Raw genomic sequence first — 23,962 nt, 5'->3', positions numbered from 1 at the left:
AGATCCTGATTTCCTTTCCAGTACAGCTCATCCAATAACATCAGGTACTGGTGGAAGTAACTATTCATGAGTCTGGCTTCAGACAGTTGGGGAAGTTTAAAAACACTGGAAAGGGAAAGTTAATGGTAACATCTGGCAGGATAAATTGCTGGCTGGTTCATTTGGCTTTGTCCTGCTTCTGACACTGGTGATTTGATTCCAGTTAAAGCTGACCCATGTTCTGAAAGAACTCCATTCATTTACTGCTATCAAAATACTAATACAATACCAATATGAAACACCTAAAATTGAACAATGGAATCTGGACTAAACAGAGAAGAGATGAACATGGCTGCATTTAGTCTATTCATGAAATGTATGTAATTTTTTCAGGCTTCAGTTGTCTGCACAAAGAACAATCTTCCTTCTTTTTTTCCAACAATTTTTAAGATTTGAAACTGGTATTTTGGTTTGAAGAAACAAATTTTTCCGATTTTATGTTTTGCTGATTTCAGCCTCATGATGGGCAATGGCACTGGTCTCAGCAAAGCCATGGAACCCACCTCAGCCTAAATCCCACCACATTGCCCATTATATACATAGATAAGGTGATAAAAGATGTTGCCTTCCCGTGTTGCCTTCTCTGTATAACACAGGCACTTGTGTGTACCCACAGAAGCTGCAAATGGAGGTCTATCACTGAGTCACATCACTTTGTTCCAGCTGCCAGCTTTGCAAAATACCACGTTTATGCCTGCGTTGGAGGGCACAGCAGTTTCTTGTTCAGACTTGAACTTCTTTTTAGTGAAGACACTTTGGCTTTGCAATGCAAGATAGAATCCTTTGGTTGCTGGCACTCAGAGCTTTCCCCCTGTCTGTGCTTCAAACTCAGTGTGAATCCCTTCATTATCAGAGGACAGATTTTTAACGTGTCCTGTAAACTTATTGAGAACTAGTAATAATAGCCAGGATTCTGAAACTGACTAAACAGTAGAAAATAAATCAAGGTATGTGAAGCTTTCAATTAGGTTACATTTAAAAAATATATATAAAGAATTGAAATTTCATATTTAGTTTATTTTTGAATATGAAAACTGTAATGTTGTGATTTTAAAAATTATGTCATTGTAACGTGAGGTTTTAAGGTCTATGTCATTTGTGCTTACTTGGTGAAATGCTTATTTTTTCCATTTACTGGAAAAAAAATTTGAACGCTCAAGGCCAATTTTTCAGAAATCACATGTAGCAATCTCATCTTCTAATTGCATCTTTAGTCTGTAGCTACACTTGTTTTTGCCTGTGTAAACTGTGCGTGCTGGCAGGCAAATTTGAATTTACAACCACATTTAAATAATGCTTGTGACTAAAATGCCTGGAATATCTTATCTATTGTAAGTACATATATTCATATATCCCATACCGTATATCCAATCTAACCTATTGTAAATATATATATGCTCTATGCTATTGTTAGACCACACATTCTATGAACTGCGTGGTCTAACCTACATGTAACACTCTTAATCTGAATTAAGTCACTGTAAGGCAAATCACTAAGTATGTTTTTAAAGTTCCCAAAGCTGATGAAACTCATGTGAGCAAGGGCTCTCACCTGGTGTCACTCCAGCACAGACCTCCCAACAGACACCAGCAGTTCCCTGGCACAAGCTTCAGGAAAAATATCTTGAGTACAAGTGATTCCCCATTCCAATACTGAGGCTTGCTGAAAGCAGAGAGAGGAGCTTTTGATCAGGGCTCAGTTTGAAACATCTCTGTATGGCAAATAGATGGGGTGCAGGAAAAGGGCAGGCATTGATGAAGAGGGAGGGACAGAGGGAGGGAAAAGGATCTGAAACTTTGTAGAACTCAGTCTGCAGACAAAACTGGTGGAACAAGAAGCAAGATTACTTTTTCCCAGCTCCAGTACCTCCTTTTTGATAGAGACAGCTGGCAAATTAGCTTAGAAATGCTAACTATAACTCAAGGTTTTATAGTCCTGATCATTTTTTTGTTAATTGTTGAGTTTTTCAGGCTGCAAAAAGCTTGCAAGCAATTCCCTCCTGGACCAACTCCTCTCCCATTGCTTGGAAACTTGGTGCACTTGAACTTTCAGTTTCATCGGGATCTTCTGATGGAGGTATTTCTTTTAATATGCTCTTAATTGGTTATTTTTAGCCATGACTTTAAGAATTGTGATTAATTGAAGGTTTTAAGTCTGTGGAAGTTACAAAGTGTGGATATATAAAGAACAATTGATTCCTACATTTGAGTCACCTTCTTATGTGGAATATGTCTTCTTCATAAGAAAGTTAATGCCCTTAAGAATCAAGTTAACTTGGGGACAGAGTTTATGACTTGTTATTAAAGTTGGAAAAAACCAATAATCTAAAAGATGCTTCTGCACTGCTAAGTGTGAAGCTGTATTCACTGTAGTGATGGCTATATCTGCTATCTCTACATGATACTTTTTAAATTCTCACTGGCATTGCCTAATTTGATCACAAAATGGGTAATACGGTGCATGCATGCTTGTAGTACAGGAGGGGCATTTACTCTCCATCTTCCTACAGCTCCTGAAAACTGTTTGCTATTAGTGACAGCTGCAGTCATTCCTCTAATGGTCTGCAGGTGACCTCTAGTTCAGGTGGATGCCTGAGAGCACACATGGGCCAATGAGTGCAGAGCAGACTCAGGCTGTGACGCTCCAGCAGGGAGAGGAAAGCCACAATCTAAATAAATATGAGGAAAAGCAAGTGTCTGGTGTGATCAACTGGATGTAATTTTCATGGCACCTTAGACACTGTCTGCTACCTTTTCTGTGTCATTGTGGGTGTGCTGGAGCAGGGTCCATACTTGTAAAAAGCTTTTTTTCATGCATGATTGGAGCTCCTCTGCCATACGCCCATCCCTGCTTGGATACCTCTGCTGGGTCCAATGGTAAGTGCTCTCCTCAGTACTATGAGGAAACCCTGGACTCAAATGCAGCCCACTGGCACTTCCTGGCTGTTGGTTAATTTCTGTGTCCATGTCCTCTCCAGGAGTACACAGGTGGTGCAGATTTTATCAGCTTATTTCATTTTGCAAAGGCAGGACTCACTGGGGGCACAGAGCCCCAGGGTGGTGCAGAGTGTGGCTGTTCAATTAACAAGGTACAAAATGCTGGGGTTGGAGGTGATGCAGCATAAAGTACAAAGTTTTCTTTCTTTTGCTGCAGAGTTGCTCCAGAATGCTTTAAAAAGAAAATAGCTTCCCCCTGAGGTAAATAAAATTGGCTGCTGAAAGCCTTATTCTCAGCAAAACAACTGCTTCTAGCTACAAGTACATGCATGGGGATGATGTTTTCAGCACAAAACTGTCCACTGGGGTGGTGAATAGCAGGTGCAGTTTGAGATCTATATATGGGGATTCAATCTGTTCTTTTTCTGACACCTTTTCCCCTTACAGCTGGCAAAAACTCACGGTAACATGTACACTCTGTGGTTTGGGTGGGTCCCAGTGATTATACTGAATGGATTTCAAGCAGTGAAGGATGGCATGACCACACACCCTGAAGATGTTTCTGGCAGGCTGGTGTCACCTTTCTTCAGAGCATTGGCCAAAGGAAAAGGTGAGATTTTCCTGCCATTAACAGTGTAAAGGAATATTGAATTGAAAACTATTCTGCCTTGTTAGACTCTGCCCTCCCATTCAGAATGATCTTCCATCAGATACTGTTCAAGTCCTCCACTGGCTTTTTGAGAATATCTTACTGTTTGCCATATGCCTTTTGCACTAAGCTTTCCCTAGCCCAGGAAACACTCCAGGTTGTTTCTATGTGACCTTCTTGCTGTAATCAAGGTGTTTGTATGTGATCCAATCCAGAACCCAGCAATCTTGCCCTAATCACAGACTAATCCATTGTGGTACACGTGATTTTGCTGTACAGCACATGAATTCAATGCTTGTTTGGTAACTGCATACATTATGGTTGCCAAACACTCTCCATCATGAGCAAGAGACAGATAAATCCCTACTTCAAAATTCACATTTCTGTACTTGCAGACACCCCCAAACATTTTGTAAATACTTTTTGATTGTGAGAGTGCCTGCAACACAGGAAAACTCACTTCTTCTTATGGTATTCCAGCAGTTTGCAGTAATTTATTCCTGTCCCTGAAGTTGCTAGATCAAAGCAGACACAGATTGTTTAAAGCTGGTTGAAGCCTCACCTCCACAGAAGCTGTTCAGGGCTCTTCAGGTGGCCAGGAGTGCAATCTGACAATTAAAGGAGTGTTATCTCTTCCAGGGTAGAAACAGAGCCCAAATGTCACTTATCTTTCACCTCCATCACCACAACCTACAATCATCACATTAATTGATCTATATCTCCATAAACATACCCTGCCCTGAACACTACTCTGTGGAAATTCATCGAATTATTCTTGTCTTGAGAATGATTACTTGAGTATGGCTAAAGCAGATTTCATAAAAAGGCATCTTAAGGTGTTTCAGGGTTTTTTAAGACATCAAGAAATGGCTCAGTCAGAAAATCCTTAGATTGCTCTTTTCAATGATTCACTATGTTCAATGTTAAGAACATGTGGTCTAGTTATAGTTTGGATATGTTTGGCTATGATTTTTTGTTACCAATAATTTCAACTAAAGACACTTGTATTCCCTGATTTATTGCATATATTTTATAATATTTAAATGAATGGTTCCATGTCTGTGGCAAATACTGACATGCCAGGGAACACCCTCAGGTATTATACTTGCAAGTGGTCGCTCCTGGAAGCAGCAGAGGCGTTTTGGAATAATGACCCTACGCAATTTGGGAATGGGGAAAAAAGGCCTGGAGCATCGCGTGCAAGAGGAGGCCTCTCACCTGGTGGAGTTTTTTGGGAACCTCAAAGGTATTTTACCTGCTAAGAAATCAGGTGCTTTTCAGTCTAGATATGGATCCCTATCTTCAGTATGCAAACTTACCTACCCCTTCTAGGGGCTGTATCCAAACTTACCAAAGCACAAGAGCAGATAGAGCCTAGAATCACCAGTATTTCCTTCTTATATAGCTCTTCATGCATCTAGTGAAGCTGGAAACTTCTGAAATTCCACCTCCATGGGTGGATAATTTGTCTGTGATGTATTGTGCAATGACACAATGCTGCTGAACTGCACAGCCAAGCCATTCTCAGGCTGCCTGCCATGGGTATCTGAACAGTATTGCAGAGCTTACTAATTTCCTTATATTTCAATGACATTGGGTGCCCTGCATATTTTAATGTCTATCTGGCTAAATAACTACTGGCAAGAGAAACAAAGTAGGAGGTGAGACGGAACTTCAGTGGATTATCACATTAATCCATTACAGGACGATTTCTATCCAAATCACTTTTTATTAATATCTGTTTCATAGCTTTAGAAAAACATCAGACAGAGATATGATTTACTGCTCACAGCTGAGACTGTAAAAGTTTCATTATATTTACTTTGCAGCTCTTGTCTATTCGTCTTCTTAAACCTTCCCACATTCCTACAGGTTTTCCTTGTAATTATTTTTTTTACATTTTTGAACATGTCTGTCACTGAGTTCCCTTAGTTGATCTCCAGTGACACTACTTCCTTCTCACATTCTCTCCTCACAGCTGAAGACAGCAGATTTAATATACCCTAGAACTGATCTTAGCTGTACATTATTTCACAGAAAGGGCTGTGAAATTGTTTTAGAGCTAACAGTTAAGAGTTTAGAGGAAACAGTTTAACAGTGTTCTTTATTTTAAGACTATGTTTTATTTTCCTTAATTTGTGTTAGTGCCACATCTCTGTCCTCATTCACACCCCAGCTGGATAAAGAGAACATTTTATTAAATCTTTAATAACATCAAGTCCTATCAGTATAAGGATCACCTGAAAAAAACACTGAGAGTGAATTCCAATTACTGTGTTTGCAGGAAGACCTGTGGATCCTTCTTTCGCTCTTTTCCATTCTATTTCAAATGTAATTTGTGCTGTGGTTTTTGGATATCACTTCTCTGATGATGACAAAACCTTCCATGAACTGATCCATGCTACAGAGAAAATATTCAAGTTTGCAGGCAGCTTTGTTCATCAGGTGAGTAAATCATATGCTGGGGTTTTTTTCTGAAATAGGTAGAAAGTAAAAGCACAGATACAAAAATGCGTCTTCACTAAATACAGAGCAGCAGGCAAATGTTGGCTGAGAGCTAAGAAGTGTCCTTGGAGATTAATGAAAAAGGCAAACAAGATCTTAGGGTGTTTCCACCACTATTTTCCTTTTAGATCCAGTGAAGTGTTACAGCAGGTTCTGAAGTGTAATTATCTGTGAGACATATTCTGGGGTCTTGGACATCTTTTGTTGTGATTCTGAAGGGAAACAAAGGTGGAGAAGTGGTAATGAAGTAACCTACAAACTGTCACTTAAAATTAGAGAGACTTTGCTTGTTGGGTCTGAAAGAGCAAAGAGAGGAGATAGAACTCCTCTTTGCTGGGCAGGGTGGAATGGCAGATGCTGCACAGACAGAACTATCCAAGGCAGAGGACAGGACTTAGAGCTAACAAATGTGTGTGCAAATACATGCAGCAGGCTGAGGATGCAATATTGTTAGCCATGAGAACAATTATTGCTCCTTAGCAGTCATGAAGACTCTGACTAGGAAAACTAAATTAGCCCTTATCTTAGAGTGATACCCAGACCATAATTCCTTTTGTGAGCTCCAAAAATTCCAGCAGTTACTTGAGGCTGCAGACCTGTTAATCTTAGCAGCCCCATGGTATCCAGAAAGGATGTCCTTACATTTTGAGTGTGTGGGAGCTGGGGTCTCCAGCTGTGCAGGAGTGAGGTCATATAATGGTCTGCATTAGCCAGGTAAACTTAAAGGCATGAGCAGAGTGTTGTCAGAATTGCCTTGATCCCTGAAATTGTGTCAAATTTCTATTAAAGCTTTCCCACATGACAGCAAAAATCGGCTCAGAGCAATGCTAATTTATTCATTCCACTGTCAACACTTCTGGGCAGGACAATTCAGCCTTTTGGTGTGTCTAAAAGCAGCTTTGTAGTGACAGAGAATCCATGGTACCTCTTGTGTGTCCCTCCTGCAGATGTACGAAATCCTGCCCTGGCTGCTGTGTCGCCTCCCTGGGCCTCATAAGAAGGCACTGACTTCCTATGATGTCCTGAGTTCTTTTGCAAGGAAGGAGATCAGAAGACATGTAGAGAGAGGGATACCAGCTGAACCACAGGATTTCATTGACTTTTACCTGGCTGAGATTGAGAAAGTAAGTGTTCATTCTGGCTGATCATGCTGTTATGAAGTATAAGGTCAAATAGACCATTAAATCACTCAGTGTGACCCTTCCACCATAGCTTCTTACATTTCATAAGCTTCTTAACATGAATACAATATCTTGGCACTTACTAACTCACAAGTCTCAGAAAGGCATCCAGTTTTGTATTTTGGTAAGATGAATGAATTACCAGCAAGTATGATAGGGGGTGAACCCATGAGTTCTTATCTGCTTTCCATAAATATCCATGAGTATATTTCAATCCTGTAATAAACATGAGACAGTTTATTCCTGTAGGCTACATAACTTTGGTAGACTACCTCATCTTCTACAGGAAGGCTCATGTTTACAGTTGGATGAAATACATATGCACAAATCACTGCCCTGAAATACAGGCTTGCTTCTTTGGGATCCAGTGTGTGTGCTCCAACACTGGCTGTCCTTGTGCCTCAGAACTGTCTGGTTTCTCCCTTGGCAGGCAATCATTATTCCTATGTTACCTCTAACTTCCCCACTGTTTGGGGCATGGCTGGCTAGGCCCCTATATTCAAATTGGACAGCCTAGAAAACAATTTCACAAACAATGCCATAATCAACATTAATCTTCTTCCCTGCCCAGGCTATTATTTTCCATAGTAGGAAGTGACTGAGCCAGAGAAGCTCTGCCAAGAGCACTTTGGTTTCCACTTCAAACTTTTCAGGAGGTGAAAGAAGCATCTCTTTCCTAGGGTAGATGAAGTTTATGTAGTTTCTACCTCTGATCATAAGCTTTCAGCTACTCAGGCCACTGTGTCCTCACAGTGTTGGCTCATGGGCTCTGAAAAGAACTGATACATCATCTTACAGTTAGTATCTGAGTGAGTATGGTAAGATTTACTAAAATAAGCATCTTAGAGGCAAAGATGCAGCTTTCTCTGGTGTCAGTCTGGTGTCACAAATTTATTGCCATCTGTTTGTTTGAAAATGTTTTTGCCTAATGTATTTTCTCTAGTTGTGTTTTTATTTTACTCCCTTATTATTTAGAAGGAAATACATGGGTACCTCTTACTATCAGTTCACATTTATCCTGAACTGAGAAAAGAAATTAATCTCAAAATGATCTGTTGAAATCCTTTTATTCAGATATGTTTTCCTTTGACATTTGCTGGCACCATCAGATACCAAGGCCAAGGAGTGACATGTTGTAGGGCACTTGCTTATAAGTGCACTTAGGCCAACTGCAAACTTGCTTTAAGTATTTATGATTAGGTCATCAAGCATAGAATTGCTTTTTTGTGATGAAAGAATAATCCACCTCATGAAAGACAGCAATGCAGACTTACTGTGTCTATTTGGGAAACTACTAAACTCTTAGTATGCATCAAAAACTGTAATTTTGACTATTCTTTGTGCACATGCCAGCTGTGGAAGTCTCACAGTTCTCACACAGAGGGCATATGGGATAACAAAATCTTCATGCTTTAACTTCAACTTTTATCATCATCTACAGTCTAAAGAGGGGGCCAAGCCCAAGTATGATGAAGAGAATTTGGTATATGTCATAAATGATCTTTTCCTTGGTGGATCAGAGACTTCAAGCACTACATTGTACTGGGGACTGCTCTATATGGTGGTGAATCCAGACATCCAAGGTGAGAGTGGTGGGGTTTTCCTATTTATTTCTATTATCCTATACTAAACTCAGGCATTAAATAATACTAGATCACAGGGTATGAACCTAATGTACGATGTTGAAATAACACATTTTTCTCTTGCTTCGAGAAAAGTGACCAGCTAAAGTATTTTATGCATTTTTCTGCTCTGAAATGGTGAATATTTCTCCACAGAGAAAGTGCAGAAGGAGCTGGATGCTGTTCTGGGTCCTTCCCAGTTAATTTGTTATGAGGATCGGAGAAAACTGCCCTACACAAACGCTGTGGTTCATGAGATCCAGCGCTTCAGCAACATCGTCTTTGTTGGCATCCCCAGATTATGTGTGAGGAACACAACTCTGCTGGGATTCCCTGTCAAAAAGGTACAGAAACACTTTCAGCTTCTGTTCTTTCTTCAGCAGAGAGGCATTTCAGTTTTGTAACCAGTGTTCCATCTATAAACTACTCTCCATTAAACTCAGGAATGTGGTGCCTGGGGAAGAGTTACTATCTGTGGCCCCAGGAATGAAAGAAGTCTTTTACTTGGCATGAAGGTGCTCACACAGCTGATAAGGCCTCTGCCAGGGAAGCCTCAAATTCCTGCCCATCACAACTGCAGAAACCAGCCCTGCTTGGCAGGGGATGGACTAAGAGGAGAAACTGGTTTGCCAAAGCCCTGGTTAAGACATCCCTGCCCAGCTTGGCACTCGCCCAAATGCCAACAAGCAACAGTTTTATCCATCAGGCTTAAACTGATGGGTGACAGGCAATAGGGACTGAAGCAACAGTTTCTTCTTTGCAGGGCACCATTGTTATACCAAATATAGCATCTGTTCTGTATGACCCTGAGCAGTGGGAGACACCTCGGCAGTTCAACCCTGGCCATTTTCTGGATAAAGAAGGAAACTTTATACCTCGAGAGGCTTTCTTACCGTTCTCAGCAGGTAAATGCATTGACAGTTTGAACCGACCCAGCAGATGAGATGATGGATAAAGTATGAGATCATGGTATTTCCTCAGATAACATCTTCTATCTCTGCTGTTTGCTGCTTTTAAAGAACACTCCTGGCTTGTTTCTGGCAAAGGAGAGGCTTCTGTGCCGTCAGACCCCAAACTGTTCATAGGACACTGGTGGGAATCCCATTCAAACTCCCGAACCTCTCGGGCTGGCTGCATGCTGCAATCAAGTTTTGTCTGTAGTATTCTTTATACCTAGCCATTTTCCTGAGAAGTAATTTGTCCTGTGTGTACTGGAATTATTGCAATCCCTTTTAAAGAAACAAGCTGAAAAAAAAGCAGAAGGCATCCTGATAAACGCAGGATTAAGTTCTTGTTTACAGAACTGAAAATCCAGTTGCAAAAGAAGGAAACAAGGTAACAATGCACTATTAATAACCATACCTAGCAGTAAAGCTCCTGCTGACAGTTTTTAGTTCGTTGATGGTCACTTAAATGTCCACACAGAAGTGGTTTCTTAATTCAAATAGCTTTTCCTTTCATTTGTCTGCTATCTGTAAATGTGTATGTAATATTCACCTTTTCTGCTCACACCATTGGTGTCAAGGAATGGGAATCCTGGGAAATGAACAGTAAGCCTCATGCTTTGCCTGTAAAGTGACCAAGCCTCTGTTCAACTGCAAATGCCACTACGAAGTAATTTTGCTCTGCTGATGTTAACTTACTAAAGCATGTGCAAACAGCTGGTAGATTTTTTTGTGTGTGGTCCTGAAGTACAACATCTGTAAAAACAAAATAGTTTTTTTCTGTCAGATCAGAAAGAAATTATGTTGGCACCTCATGAGTTTTCATTGAAATTTTAATTTTGTGTCTCCTAACCTAGGACATCAGATGGGATCTTTTTGAAAGGGAAATCATATAGTTTTAGTTCTGTGGCTTTCATGTTGTTCTCCTTGAACAAAAAACAAAACCCACCTCTGCTTTCAACAGGAATGAACTAAGTGATTATGAAACTGAAAAATTCCTAGACACTCACTGTCCTTTCCTGTTCCCTCTGCAGGGCACCGGGTGTGTTTGGGGGAGCACTTGGCCAGGACCGAGCTGTTCATTTTCTTTGCCAGCCTGCTGCGGGCGTTCACCTTCCGCCTCCCCGAGGGAGTGACCCGGGTCCGCACGGAGCCCGTCATGGGGGGCACTCTGCAGCCCCACCCCTACAGGCTCTGTGCCATCCCACGCTAGGCTGCAGCAGCCGCAGGCCGGCAGGAGACTCCCACCTTTACCTCTGTCATCCGTAATAATACGGTTTAGGTTGTGAAATCAGGTTGCAGGTATCTGCTCCAGGGAAATATGTGCAACTGGGTGTGTTCCTTTTTAAACCACTGTGATTGCTTCACCTAAAAGTGAGTTCGTGTCACAGAACTGCACAAGGGCTGCATTATTTTATATTTGCAGGATAACAGGAGTGTGTGAATCCAGAAAGCCTAAAATATTTAATTTTGATGGATATGAAAGAGCTGCCTAACATTATATGGTGCTCAGCTCTGCTAAGTTGTGGTACAGGAAAGCACTGTCCAGTTGTCTGCCACCCATATCCTCTGCTGATGTTATTCTTGTGCTTTTCTTTCTCTTTCATGTTGGGCCTCTCCTGGGTAGCAATATTAGTGCCACAGCCATAAGCAGGACAAATGCCAGACTCCAGGGAAGCTATTTACCCTGGCAAAAGGAAAAAGCAGACCCTGGAGACAAAGACAGCGTTGTGTACAAGTTGGTAGATTCTGCATCCATCCAGAAATTAAAAGCAAGGGTTGATTTTTTTTTTTCCACTTCTGTTCAAATAAGTTGTTTGGGGAATTGTTTTGTTTCAAAGGCCAAGGCAAAACTGTCCCTGTGGAGGCTTCATGGAATGACCCAGTGAATCATTGGTGTATAGTGGGGGAACCTGACATCTATGAGATTACATTTTGAAAAAAAAAAAGTTATCTGTTGCACCAGCCTCTGCATTTGGGGAAACTATTTCTGTATTTGAGGAAGTTTAGAAACTCATGAACAAACAGGAGGTGAAAGAACAGGTAATTTTTGCTGTCTCTCTGGCAGGTGACAAATGCAACAAAAAGGGAGATGGGTCAAAAGAGCCAGAGGGGGTTGCACTGAACATGCTGTGTTGGTAGTCTGAGCCTCATCACAGGATTTGTATTAACATCTCTTTCTGTTCAAGAAGCACTTGGATATATCTTTAGCAGGAAAATTACTTTAGGGTTGTTTAATAACAATACAGTGTTTGGCGTTTGTACTGTTCTTACAAACTTTTCTAAGGCACCTGCAATCATGTGCTGTCAGAACATGAGACTGGCTGAACTTTCACCTGACACACCATGGCTGTGTTTGAGTTCTGTAACAGAATTAAAATAGCTTCATATTAATCTTCATCTTGAACATTTATTGTCATTATTATGTCACACTCTTATATTTTCCATTTTAATAACTTCATCTTACTTTCAGACAGTGCCCTGACCAAGTGCCTGCTGAGACATTACTTGGGAAACTAGAAAAAGATGCTCATCCAAGCAGTTGTAATCCTGAAGTATGAGCCCAAATGCACTAAATGCTATTCACTTCCCTTTGATTAAAAATTTTGCCTCTGGCACATTTCAAAGCTTAATTCATTGATTTGCCCAATGCCTTCAGGTGAGAAAAATACACTGTGAACAGGAAATCTGATTTTCTTCAGTACTAAAATGAAATTTCATGTTTAAAAAATACAAATAATATGCTAGTTGAATTGGTGTTACACACACTTCCTTTACCATTTGTCATCATGTGTGACATCTGCATTTAAGTCCGTGCTGGAAGGGCAGCCTTGAACTGAGAACAGTGGGTAACCCAAGACAAGGAAATCCCTCCCCATAAAATCCTTGTGCTGAAATGTTGTTATCTTCTCACTTCTTTTTTGTCTTCATTATATTTATATTATTGTCTCCATTATATTCATAACTATGAAATGTTACATTAATAACATTTGCAGCTGAATTAAATTGAAAGTAACAACAAACTCGAGGGTCACATAAGAACAGATTTATGGATATTTGTAGACAGTTGAGTTTCAACATGTATAAAATACAGTTGATGTACCTGCAAAAATCACTGTGAACTCAAATAGTCAGTGGAAGGGAGAGACAAAGAGAGGTGTAGGGCTGCATATGCCCTGCAGAATAAAACAAGGGCCAACCTTTTGAAAGTAGAACGGTATGAGGAATACTGTGTTTACTTTGGGTGTTTGTTACAGTCAGGATATAAGCCAGGCAGATGAGATAAGCCTCATCACACTGAGATTGGAGCACAAGAGATGTCAAACAAGGGATGTGAAGAACAGCTTTGCCATTTCACTAAAAACATGAGTTGTAAATAAAACTTGTACCTAGGAAAAGGTCAGCTCTTTAACCTTTTTCCAATATGCATGGGCAAGTTTCATTTCACCCTTGTCCCTCATTTCTTTGAGATGTCTCTCCAGACTCAAATCACATTGTTAGAAATGGTTCTCCTTTGTTGAGGTCAACTACACCTTACTTTTAACAGTAACTCATAGCCAGAAGGCAAATCTTACAAAGCCAAGAGTTTTTGCTTGTTGGTTTGGGTTTTTTGGGGGGTTTTTGCTTGTTTGTTGTTGTGAGTTTTTTCGTTGAGTCCAAACCAGTTCACAGTCATGATTTATGGAAGAACAGTAAGGGGTGAGTTTATGATTCTGTGGGTGTTAAGAGAGTATAGCAAAAAACCAATGCACAGGCAGCTAGCCAGTGGCAGGAAGCTTGTTCAGGACAAGAAAAACCAGTCAAAAGATGGAATGCAGCTTTATTTAGGAGTTCAAGTACCCCAAAACATCACTCACCTTATTGGCTGCATGGTACACAAAGTTCCTGGCTGACTGCAGACTAATTACAAGACAGCATGCAGGAATTGGGTGTCCCACCACTGAACATCGTAAGAGATGAGGTCGATGTAACTCACTTATCAGTGTAACCATGAACAAACTGCCAATTTTTATATCTTCATTTATCCTTCTGATAGGGCGGCCTTTTTCATCTCATTCATCTTTCACACCCAGCAGGAGTCTCAGAGAGCTCAGGTTTAAGTGTTTACATGTACATTTGGCAGGAGAAGGGAGATGGGATAGCTGGTTCTTAAAAAGGTGTTGTACCACAGCCTGAGAGGGAACTCTACTTTCAGAGCACCTCCTGGCATCTAGATCCTCCTCCTTTACTGTGTTCAGTGCCAAGGCCAGCTTCGCGTTGGCTATTTTGTAACATTCTGTACATGTGTGGAAAATTCATTTCAATTAGGCTCAGTAAAACTCACAGCCACGTCTGGAAACTCGCTGAATGAGGTAAGGTATATTTGCAGGGGTGGTACAAAGGGATCTAGCATTAGGCTTGGCTTGATTTACCATCCTCACTGCTGATTAAGAAGAGTTGAAGAGTAGAACATGCTTTCGAATGTGACATTTTAAAATTATTCTAAACTCCTTGCAGAACTCTTAGAGAAAAAAACGGGTTTATGGGTCTGACTGAACATAAAAATGAAGGCACAATGTAGAAAATAATTCATAGAATATAGCATAGACAAACGTGGTCACAATAAAACACAGGGAAAATAGTCCTAAATTATCTGGGTCATTCTCCAGGATGCTCTGAGGAGCCACTATAAATCTGTATGAATGATATGTTAAGGTGATTTCACAGAGCTCATATTAGCTGGAGAAAATCAATGGCTTTATATGCACGTGGAAACATATCTTACAGAAATGAATAAAAAATTGTAGGTTTCACTATGGATTTCTCCTTGCTTCAGAGACATCCACAGGAAATAAAGCAATCAGATTTAAAAAACACAGCAGCTATGAACCCTATCTTTCAGACTGAATCAAAAGGTTTTAAAATTTCTTCTTCCTCCATGTACTGAGGGGAATCATTTAGATGAAATTTCCATTCAAAATAGCTTTTACAATTTCCCCCCTCAGGGAAAGAGGGAAATCTCAGTAGGAGCTGAGAGACTACAGTGTGCTAGGTGAGAAATAGCTGGTGGGAAAGTGTCATATATTAAACAAATTTCATCTCAGCAGCCCCTGCCCTGCTGAAGATTCCAGAAAAGAAAAATTACAAGGAGTGCAGCGAAATGGTAGGAAGGAGAAAAACCTCTTTCCTACTGCTGGAGTAAAAGGAGTTCAGCTTTTGTCCTGATAAGCACAGAGGATAGACAGGGAGCAGCAAGTAATCAGGGGAACATTCAGCAGCTCCCATTTTAATTTCCTCAGCAGCAATGTCACAGCTGTGCTGAGAAAAGGAGACCAGACCCCCCCAAGCCAGCTCCTCTCCCCACCACTGGAAAGAGGCTGTGCTGGCTTCAGATAGCACCACAGCCAACACGACATCTGCAGGAAGTTATACAGCTTGAGTATTTAAAGTAGCTAGCAGATAAATTATAAAATAATCTAAAGATGCCATGTAAATAAGGGGCATTATATGTGGAGTAATTTAGGAGAGACTTCTAAGTCCCAAAGGGAATGGTGCTTTAGCCATGTATTTCTAAATGCTGCTAATTACTGTCCTGAAACGGAACCATCATCATCGTGTTGAAACATAATCTCTTGGAAAAGTTAAGCAGTAGATCTTACAGCCAAAATATACCTTGGATACTTCAATATATTGAGATCTTCACAGGAAAGTTTTCAGTTGTCAGGAACTTGTATGGTTTGCATATCCTTTGGTAAAGCAGGAACACACAATTGCTGCTTTTTCTGGTGTCAGCAAGAGCTCAGTCCTGCAGGATGGCACAGGAGGACAGTGGTAAGGGAATGGGATTCTATGAACTTGTCCTAAAGCTTTCACTGATATAAGAAAACCCCATGAAGTGTTCTGAATTCAGCAGATCAGCATATCTGTAAAAGAAACATCTGCCATTGAAAAACTTCCAGCTTGATCTTTTGCTATCATTCAAATCTTTTTAATGCTGCCTATGAGACAGGGTGCTTTTTCAGACATGAGGAGACAGAAACTTATAAGACACTACTACTTTCTACTGCTCTTCACATTTACTTGGTTTGGAAAATCAGAGATTCTGTAAACTATTGTTTGCTGAAGTCATCTGGAGTTGATGACTGTGTATGTTGTAATGTTGGCTGTACTCTAAACTCACCCATCTCTTGCCAGAAGATTAGAGGCAACGCCAACTCTGCAATATGACAAAGACAACCTGGTCTGGGTCCTCCACGCCCTCTTTTTGGCAGGAATAGAAACCACAGCAACCACTTTGCACTGGGCACTGCTCCATATTTTGACTTATTCCAGAAAAGATGGGAAATTAATGATGTCACATGGAAAACTGCTTGGATTGTGCTTTCTCAGAGAACACACCAAGGTCAGCACAAAGGTAAACACTTGTAAAACTGCATCCAGTTGGAAATGCATACTCTCTGTGAGCTGACAAACACACCTGACTTTTTGAGCATCATGGGCTCCCCCAAGCCCCTGAGCTTCATCTTGCTGGCTTGCACCTTGGTGGGAAGTACCCACTCTTTCTTCCTTTCCACGAGAGGCAGGATGAATGCAGAGGGAGTCAGGCATGCAGCAAGCCTGTGTAAGATAACTGGAGAGTACAGTGTCTCTGCAGCTGTGCTGTGGCACAACCAGTTCCCCAGGCCTCTCCCAGGGTGGTCCTGATGAGACAACAGCACTGACAAATGCACTTTCACTGAGAGAGGGGAAACTCCCATCCTTAACATACAGCTGCAACGTGGGATCAAAGGAGTGCCTTCCTTCCAGGCCACCACTGTCCTTATCCAGTACAGCCTGTTCCAAGCAGTGGCAGACCCCCTGAATGTCCTTCCCAGTCCTGATGCTGAAGATTCTCAGAGAAAGGTTTTATCTGGGGGAGAAAACAGTACTGGCAACTCCTGAGCTTTTGAGAAGTATTTTGCAATGCTTCATTGTCTTTCCTAATGTTTCCAAGGAATAACAAATTGAATAGATTTGTTTTCAGTCTTCCATAATGTTCTCCTATTATTATGTCTCTGCAGTCCTGAGCCATCCATACACTTTATACCTGCAAAATCTCATTAGGGCATTAGCTGAGGATGTTTTAGTGCATTAGAAGGAAACAATCACCAGAGAATGTAATATAATTTCTGTGCAGGGTAGTTCTCTGTTTACTGTCACTGGAGTGGTTAACTGGGAATATATTTGTGACAGCAGCAGCCCAGGGCTCTGTGCTGCAGCTAAAATGATCAGTGAGTCTGCCAAAAGGGGTGGTCCTGCCCACTTTTGTCCTTGGCCATGTTCTCACTGCTCAGTGAGGCAGCAGCCAGCAGGTGAGTGCCTTCAGACTGCTGAGCCAGCAAAGACTGTTACTGCAACTAGAACTGAAAGGCTTTCCCCCAGACCAGCCAAATGAATCCAGGCACTTTATAGCTCTGTGTTGCTGGATCCAACCCTGGTGAAAGGGAAAACGAGGGGATGGGACTCCTTGTTTTCATGGCATCTTGCTTACAGGTAGATTACAGGCTGACTATTACTTGAAACTACAAGAAACACCTTGTCCAGGATCACAGAGGAGATCTGCAGCACAGCAGGGAACTGAATCAGGTCTTTAAAGCCTGAGCCAATGTCCAGAGCAGGGCACCAGCCTTGTTCTCACTGTGAGAGCTGAAAAGGGACCCACCTCAGGTCTCTTGATCCAACTCCTGCTCACTCTGAGCACAGTGGAAGGGACACACTCCATTGCTGCCCAGATGCCTTTGCCTGGGACTAGATGTGGTTCATTTCCTGGGCTGTCCAAGTGCTCCAACGTGGCTAATACCTGTGGGAGTGTGGATCTGGGGGCTGCAGGCTCTGGTACTAACAGGTCACAACTGAGTGAGGAGGGACAAGGGAACAGCAATGTTTTCAGTGTTTTTGTGTCTGTTTTTGTTTTTCTCTGTATCTGGATTTCTTTGATACTCCTGAATATCCCGAGGGCCTAAAGGAAACTGCCTCCAAGACTGACACCTATCTCCTTAACCAGCTGTGGACACTGGAGTTCCAAACACACCATGAAACACTCTTGAAGGTATTGGTGCTTTGTACAGTTTCAGTAATATTTCATCTGTAGACTCCTAATGTATTCTTGGCTAGAATGTAAAAGCAATTTTTGCTCCTTCCTGGCTTCAGTCTGAACTATGAGCTTTCCAGGCAGAACTCAAGCCCTGTGAGTCCTTGATGGTCTTTAGAGAGGACTAGTATTGAGTGGAACAGGCCTGTAGCAAGAGTTGGAAGTGGTGTAAAGTACTGAACAATCACCTGGCCAAAAATAATCCCTGAGGAATCCTGTTATTATGGCACAAGTTACAAAGAGGAAGGAAAGGAAACAGGAAGAATCAGCAAAACTCCACAATGAGAAGCAGAAAGCAAAGTTTATTTGCTTAAGGAGTTAATTCTGTAGCCCTTATTTTGGCAATACTGCTGGTTGTATCTTGGCACGACAAGGCCATGGGATGCCCCTTGGCAGTGGCCTGACCTGGCCAGTGCAGAACCAGTTGAGCAGGTGAGACTGCAGCTCACAGAGGTGTTACTGCCCCAGACCAGTCTTTGCTGTTGAGAAGAGGAATGAAGGGAAAAGGATGAAGGAAAAGTGATGTTACCTGTGGTGTTACCATATTGAAGGTCGTGTTGAGGCAAAATTTCCTCTTCCCCAGAGTTCTGGTTTTGGGAGTGTGTTGCAAGTGTCAGTAATCCCCAGAGCCACCGTGCACTGCAAAACAACCAAGTGGATGGATTAAAGTCTTAATCTATTTAACTGCATAAATGAGCAGCTGCACAGACCTGCAGCCAGGTGACATTGTCTGTACTCTTTGGTAGGGTAGGGTATCAACACATTGCTTTTTTGGCTTGTTTTTGTTTTTGGTTTACAGTGTAGTGGTACATTAATATTATTACTGACAATCCTTAGTATGGTATACACACTGCATCTTACAATATGAGCCAGGAAGGATTCCTGCTCAGGATTCAGGCTATGCTCTCATCTCTGTCTGTCCTGGGAAATATACCTATATTGATAAAGAAGCCTAAGCCTAGGACATGTATGAGACAAAATGCATTATTAAGGCTGCCTGGTTTTCTGTGTGTACAAAAAAAAAAAACAGGCTCGGCTGTTTCTTTGGGTACAAACTGGAATCCAGTTCAGTGATTCGTTCACTTGTTTCTTTTTCCCTTTCCACCCTGTTTGGGCTATTAAGGTAAAAGACTGGACTTCAACTGCTGTGAAAACCATCATTCAAATTACTGTCCCTTATGGAAAACAGCCATTGCTCCTAGCAAGTGACATCAACCATATGCCCATTAATATTTGCATGCATTTTCAGTATGGTCAGCATATTCCAGAATCCCTGGCTATATCTTTGTTTCCAAAAATTGCAAAGGAGGAGGCCTGCATATGCATCTAGAGAGGTGCAGTCCTGTTTTTAGATGTTCTGAGTTGAGCAACATATTACCAGTGGATTCTTAAGAGCAAGCTGGAGAACTCAACATGTGTCAAAACTGTGCTCAAACTCTTAACACCTTAGCCAATGTCATGTTTTCACCAGTTCCCAGAATATCCCTGGAGAAAAGAGGGGCCTTTTCATCTTTGAAGTGTCCAGCATATAATATCCAAGTGCTGCAACTGCTCAGAAAAAGGTCATGTTTTATATATATAGTGACATAAATATGTATATAGTCACATATGGTGCAGGGACAATCTTTTTTCATTCCTCTGTTTTATACTTTAAAATTCCTAAAACATATGTTCAGAAATCCTTACCTCCCATCCCATACAGTCACAGGCTAGCAGATGTTATTCCTATCTGAAATCATAAATCTTTGTGCAAGGTAACACTATCTCATCTTCCCTCCCTCTGTGCTATTAAGTCTTTCTCAACCACCCAGGTCAAAGAGTTTAAAATTTGTCTCTAATTTATAGTTGCCAGAGATTTGATTTGCAGAACTACTGAAAACCAAGTGGCAATCAGAAGGATCTGTAAGAGTTAAATACTTCCCAGGCTGTTCAGGGTACTCAACACATCTCCAAAGAGAAACTCCAGATCAATGACTGATTGAGAAGTTTACCCCATCGGCTTCAGCAGATCCTCCAGCACAGCAGTGAGGGAACATTACCATCTAATGGCTGCGCTTGCTAATTACAGCTATAATTCCTACTTTAATGGTGGAGGCTGGTCCTTGTGTAAGTACTGATGCACTGATAAGGCTGTAGGATTGGAAAACAAATAAACACGGAAAGATAATAAAAGCAGAATTTATGATTTTGCAGTATCCATCAATCACCTCCGGTGGGCAAGCTGAATGGAGGAATCCTGCTAAAACGCTTCTGGCTAACGTGTCACAGTTGCTGCACTGATGGCTACACGTGCTGCAGCCACATGAAAAATGACCACCATAAATAATAATCCAATGCATTAGTAACTGTGAAAGCCTTTTAAGATTCTAATAGTGAAACATTATTCCGGCCTCTTTTTTTCCCTGACAGCAGGATGAAATTTCTCCCACCCTTCCGTGGCCAATGCCAAGGGTTGCACCAGTCCCAGGCTTCTCCCCAGTTCTTCTCCATTTTGTTGCAGGTGTCATCTGTGCCAGTGGGCACATCTAGAAGCAGCAGAGATGATTCAGGCTGAGGATTGAGAAAGTTAGGACTAGGGATGAAAATCCTGGAAGCCTGGGTCCAGGATGAAGCTTGCTGCTTCACTGAGCTCTTTGTCAGAGGAAGAGGGGAAAGACAGATCTGTATGTGCTCATGACATAGACTCATTCTTCTTATTTCCAGCCCTGCTTTTTCTGCTGGAAGTTGAAATTTCCTCAGTAGGTTTGATGACAGGTTCACACAGCTGATACTCTCATACTGGAGCCTAAAACATCACACCTGACTCATTGCTCTCCTGCTAACCCTTTATGGGAGAAAGTGACAGATGAGAGGTTCCCAAATTGTGCTGATTCTGCACTTTCCTGTAGGATGAAGTCTTGCCCCCACTCATTCTAAAGGTGCTGGAAGAACAACCCCCCAGTTTGTTTCTTGATTCCTGCAGTCTCAGCTATTTGTGTAATCCCATGCAAATCAAGAGCTCAGTGTAACAAAGAGCCTACGAAAGAAGTTAATTATGCAGCTTGCTTTGTTTGTAGGCATGCATCTCTCTGTTCCCCTCCCTTCTGCCATCAAATGGGTGTGCTTTTTGGATATTGCTTCACTCCAGAGGCTGTCGTGTGCCAGAGGCTGCTCAGAAGATCCCAGGCCATGGCAGAATTCCATGGCATCTCCTGGCCTCAGGTGAGCAAGGGCTTCCCTGTGATTGTATCAACACCTGGCAGCATTCCTCAGTGAGCTGTGGCACGGAGGGATTGTTCTTTGGCAAGGCACAGAGAGGAAGAAGAGCTCTAAAGTGAACACTGAGCTCTCCTGCAGCCAGCACTCACTGCTGTACCCTTCTTTCTCAATAATGGTCCCTCTGCAACCATTCCTGGCTTACTATGCCCACAGACCCTTGAATCTCCTGTAACAGCTCTCTTCAGAGAGACTTAGCCTGACTTTACATATATAATATGCAGCATCAAATTTGCCATGGGGCCAGAATCAGGTTTTTCCTCTTAGCTTGTGCCTTGGAGGGTTTCGTAATAACCCTGATTTCCTCTGTTAGACTGGGCTGCATGAACCATCCAGAATAAACAGGACAAGCTGACATGAATGCGGCTTTGAGAACTACAGACAAGTGTTGACTTAAAATTTAGAAAGGAGCAGGTCATTTGGGAAAGACTTCACTTAGAAACTTAAGAAAAATTGTATTTATGGGAATTTCAATCTGATAGATCTGAAAGCTACCAGTGGAAAGCAGGCAATCAAAAAATGTATGGTAATGGTCATCTTTAACACAGTTCCCTACAAGATAATTTTTTAAATAATTAAGTGGCCATGCATTTCCTATAGTCGGACAAGTAACAGTTGTGGATCATTGCAATGGTTAGGCACAGTTCAGCTGTGAACATTCAGCCTGTAAGTGCTCTGTGAAGCCAAGATGTTCATGGCATTCCTCTGCTTGTATTTCCAGGTGCAGCTCCAGGACACTTTCCCATCGTTGCTGAGACCCTCAGGCCCTTTGTTGATGAGAAGGCTGCTGGCAGAGATACACCTGCAGGATCTATGAACTCTTACTGAGGCTGAGATCAGGCACCACCAGAAGAGCTGGGTGCCTGCACAGCCACAGGAGTTCATTGCTGCATGCCTGAATGAGATGTTAAAGGTAACTAGTAATTGTCTCTAAGGCAGCTGCTACATATTTCAAATGCTTATAGTTAAAGTATTTCCAGCAGCACTCCTCCTTCCTCTCCTCCTTTTCTTCCTGAGAGACTGCTGAGCTATTTCTTTCTTTGAATTCAACCTAAAACATAGAGTGATGTTGTTCCACTCCAGACTGAAAGAAAACTTACTGTGTGCTGTCCTCCTGTTCTGCAAGATCATATTTTTTAACAGAACAACAAGCCTGCTGTCTTACCAGCTCCACCAACTCAGTATGCAGCCTGTGATGAAAAACAGATCTGTTGCTGGGAATTTGCTATACCATTATTCCCATTTAAGACAGGCAGTCTTAAATCTCACTGCCTGTCTCCTACCTGCAGGCAGAGGATGGCACGCTCTCTACATTTGGAGTGCAGTGATCACAGATCTCTTCAGAGCAGGCTCACACACCACCTTCACTTTATGCTGAGCACTCCATGATGGAAAATCTGGAGGTGCAAGGTGGGAAATGTGTGTAGCTGCACTTAGATATGTTGTGTCCTCGCTTATGGCTCTTGTTGATTCAGCTGCCCTGATCCTCCACTGTAAGGTGGCTTGGGAATTTCAAGTTTCTGCATAGAGTCTGCACATCAACAATTCTTGAATGCTCATTATTAGTCCTTTTTTCTAAATCCAGAATGACTCCAAGAGATGTCACACGCTGTCATTTGTCCATCCTGTGGAACTGAATCCAAGGACTGAACAACCCTGCCATATGCAAAAGCAGTTTTACAAGAGATGGTGTGTAACAGCAGCACGAGTGAGCCCAGGGTTTGTGGAGACCCAGGACACCACACTGCAAGGCTTCCCTGTCACTTAGTGGCATCACTTAATGCCACTAAGCTTTGGGTACAACCCTTAGAGAAGCAAAGTCAGGCATCACATCTTGTGTTTACTTTTTGTCCCAGGCTGCAAAATTACCCAAAGGTGAGTTTGAACAGCTCATGAGGAACTCTTCAATGGGAATAGGATGGTGGATGTTATCTACATGCTATAATATGAACAAATCTGTTGTCAGTTTCCCTGTCTTATCGCAAAGATGTACCATTTTTCCATACAGGATTTCAAGATTTAGGTCAGTGTATAAAGGTATAACAGTATAACAACCTTTGTCTTTTAACTGGTACAAGCTAAATATAAAACCCACTGAATTTTCAGAAAGACACTGCCTGTATATGCAATTTATTGTATTAGCAGAATACTTTAAATCTGTATCCAACCGGATGTAAGTGGTCTTCCCAATAGATAAGACCTATGTGGCTTTGGGGGAAGATGTCTTTGAGAAAATCAAGGTCCGAGTTCAGGGGTTTTGATCAGTGTGAAGCCTTCACTTCAGTGGGCTTTAGTGGTGTTCTTTTTTAAGTTTGATAACTATAATTACTGCATCCTCTGGTGCTCTAAAATCAATCTTTAGGAGTGCCTAATAATTTCTAAATAAGCTATTAAGTAGGAGATAACAGAGTGTGACCTGTTTCTCACCTCATAATAATTACTTGGCACTTACATTGGGCAATTTCAAGACAGTGATTGATATCTTGGCAATTTAAGCCATCAGTTTTTGACTCTATGTAAAGGATCTTTGTATGAGTAGGTCTCCATAGTGATTTGTGTAACACATTCTTTCTGAAATATTTTGGTAAACTGCTGGTCTTCAGAGCACACAGATCCCATTTAGGGATCCCGTTTGTTACCAACCAGGAAATTCTTTATGAGTTTTTCAACTATTTCTGCTACTATTTACTTCTAAATCATTTTCCATGTCTTCTAAGATT

General features: G+C 41.6%; 1 protein-coding gene across 1 annotated transcript; it reads left to right on the top strand.

Annotated features, from left to right (window-relative positions):
- The first annotated feature begins 1,945 nt into the window (after positions 1 to 1,945).
- Positions 1,946 to 11,090, top strand: LOC139594696 (cytochrome P450 2J6-like). Its single transcript, XM_071437054.1, has 9 exons — positions 1,946 to 2,116; positions 3,424 to 3,586; positions 4,722 to 4,871; positions 5,910 to 6,070; positions 7,078 to 7,254; positions 8,753 to 8,894; positions 9,090 to 9,277; positions 9,697 to 9,838; positions 10,912 to 11,090. The coding sequence occupies exons 1-9, from the start codon at positions 1,946 to 1,948 to the stop codon at positions 11,088 to 11,090; spliced, it is 1,473 nt and encodes a 490-aa protein (XP_071293155.1).
- The last annotated feature ends 12,872 nt before the right edge of the window (positions 11,091 to 23,962 follow it).

The sequence above is a fragment of the Agelaius tricolor genome, unplaced genomic scaffold (genome assembly GCF_023055355.1).
Source record: "Agelaius tricolor isolate 1412-34295 unplaced genomic scaffold, bAgeTri1.0.p SCAF_12, whole genome shotgun sequence".
In the NCBI taxonomy this organism is placed as follows: domain Eukaryota; kingdom Metazoa; phylum Chordata; class Aves; order Passeriformes; family Icteridae; genus Agelaius; species Agelaius tricolor.
The sequence above is the reverse complement of the archived record's forward strand: the minus strand, read 5'-3'. Positions and strand labels throughout refer to the sequence as shown.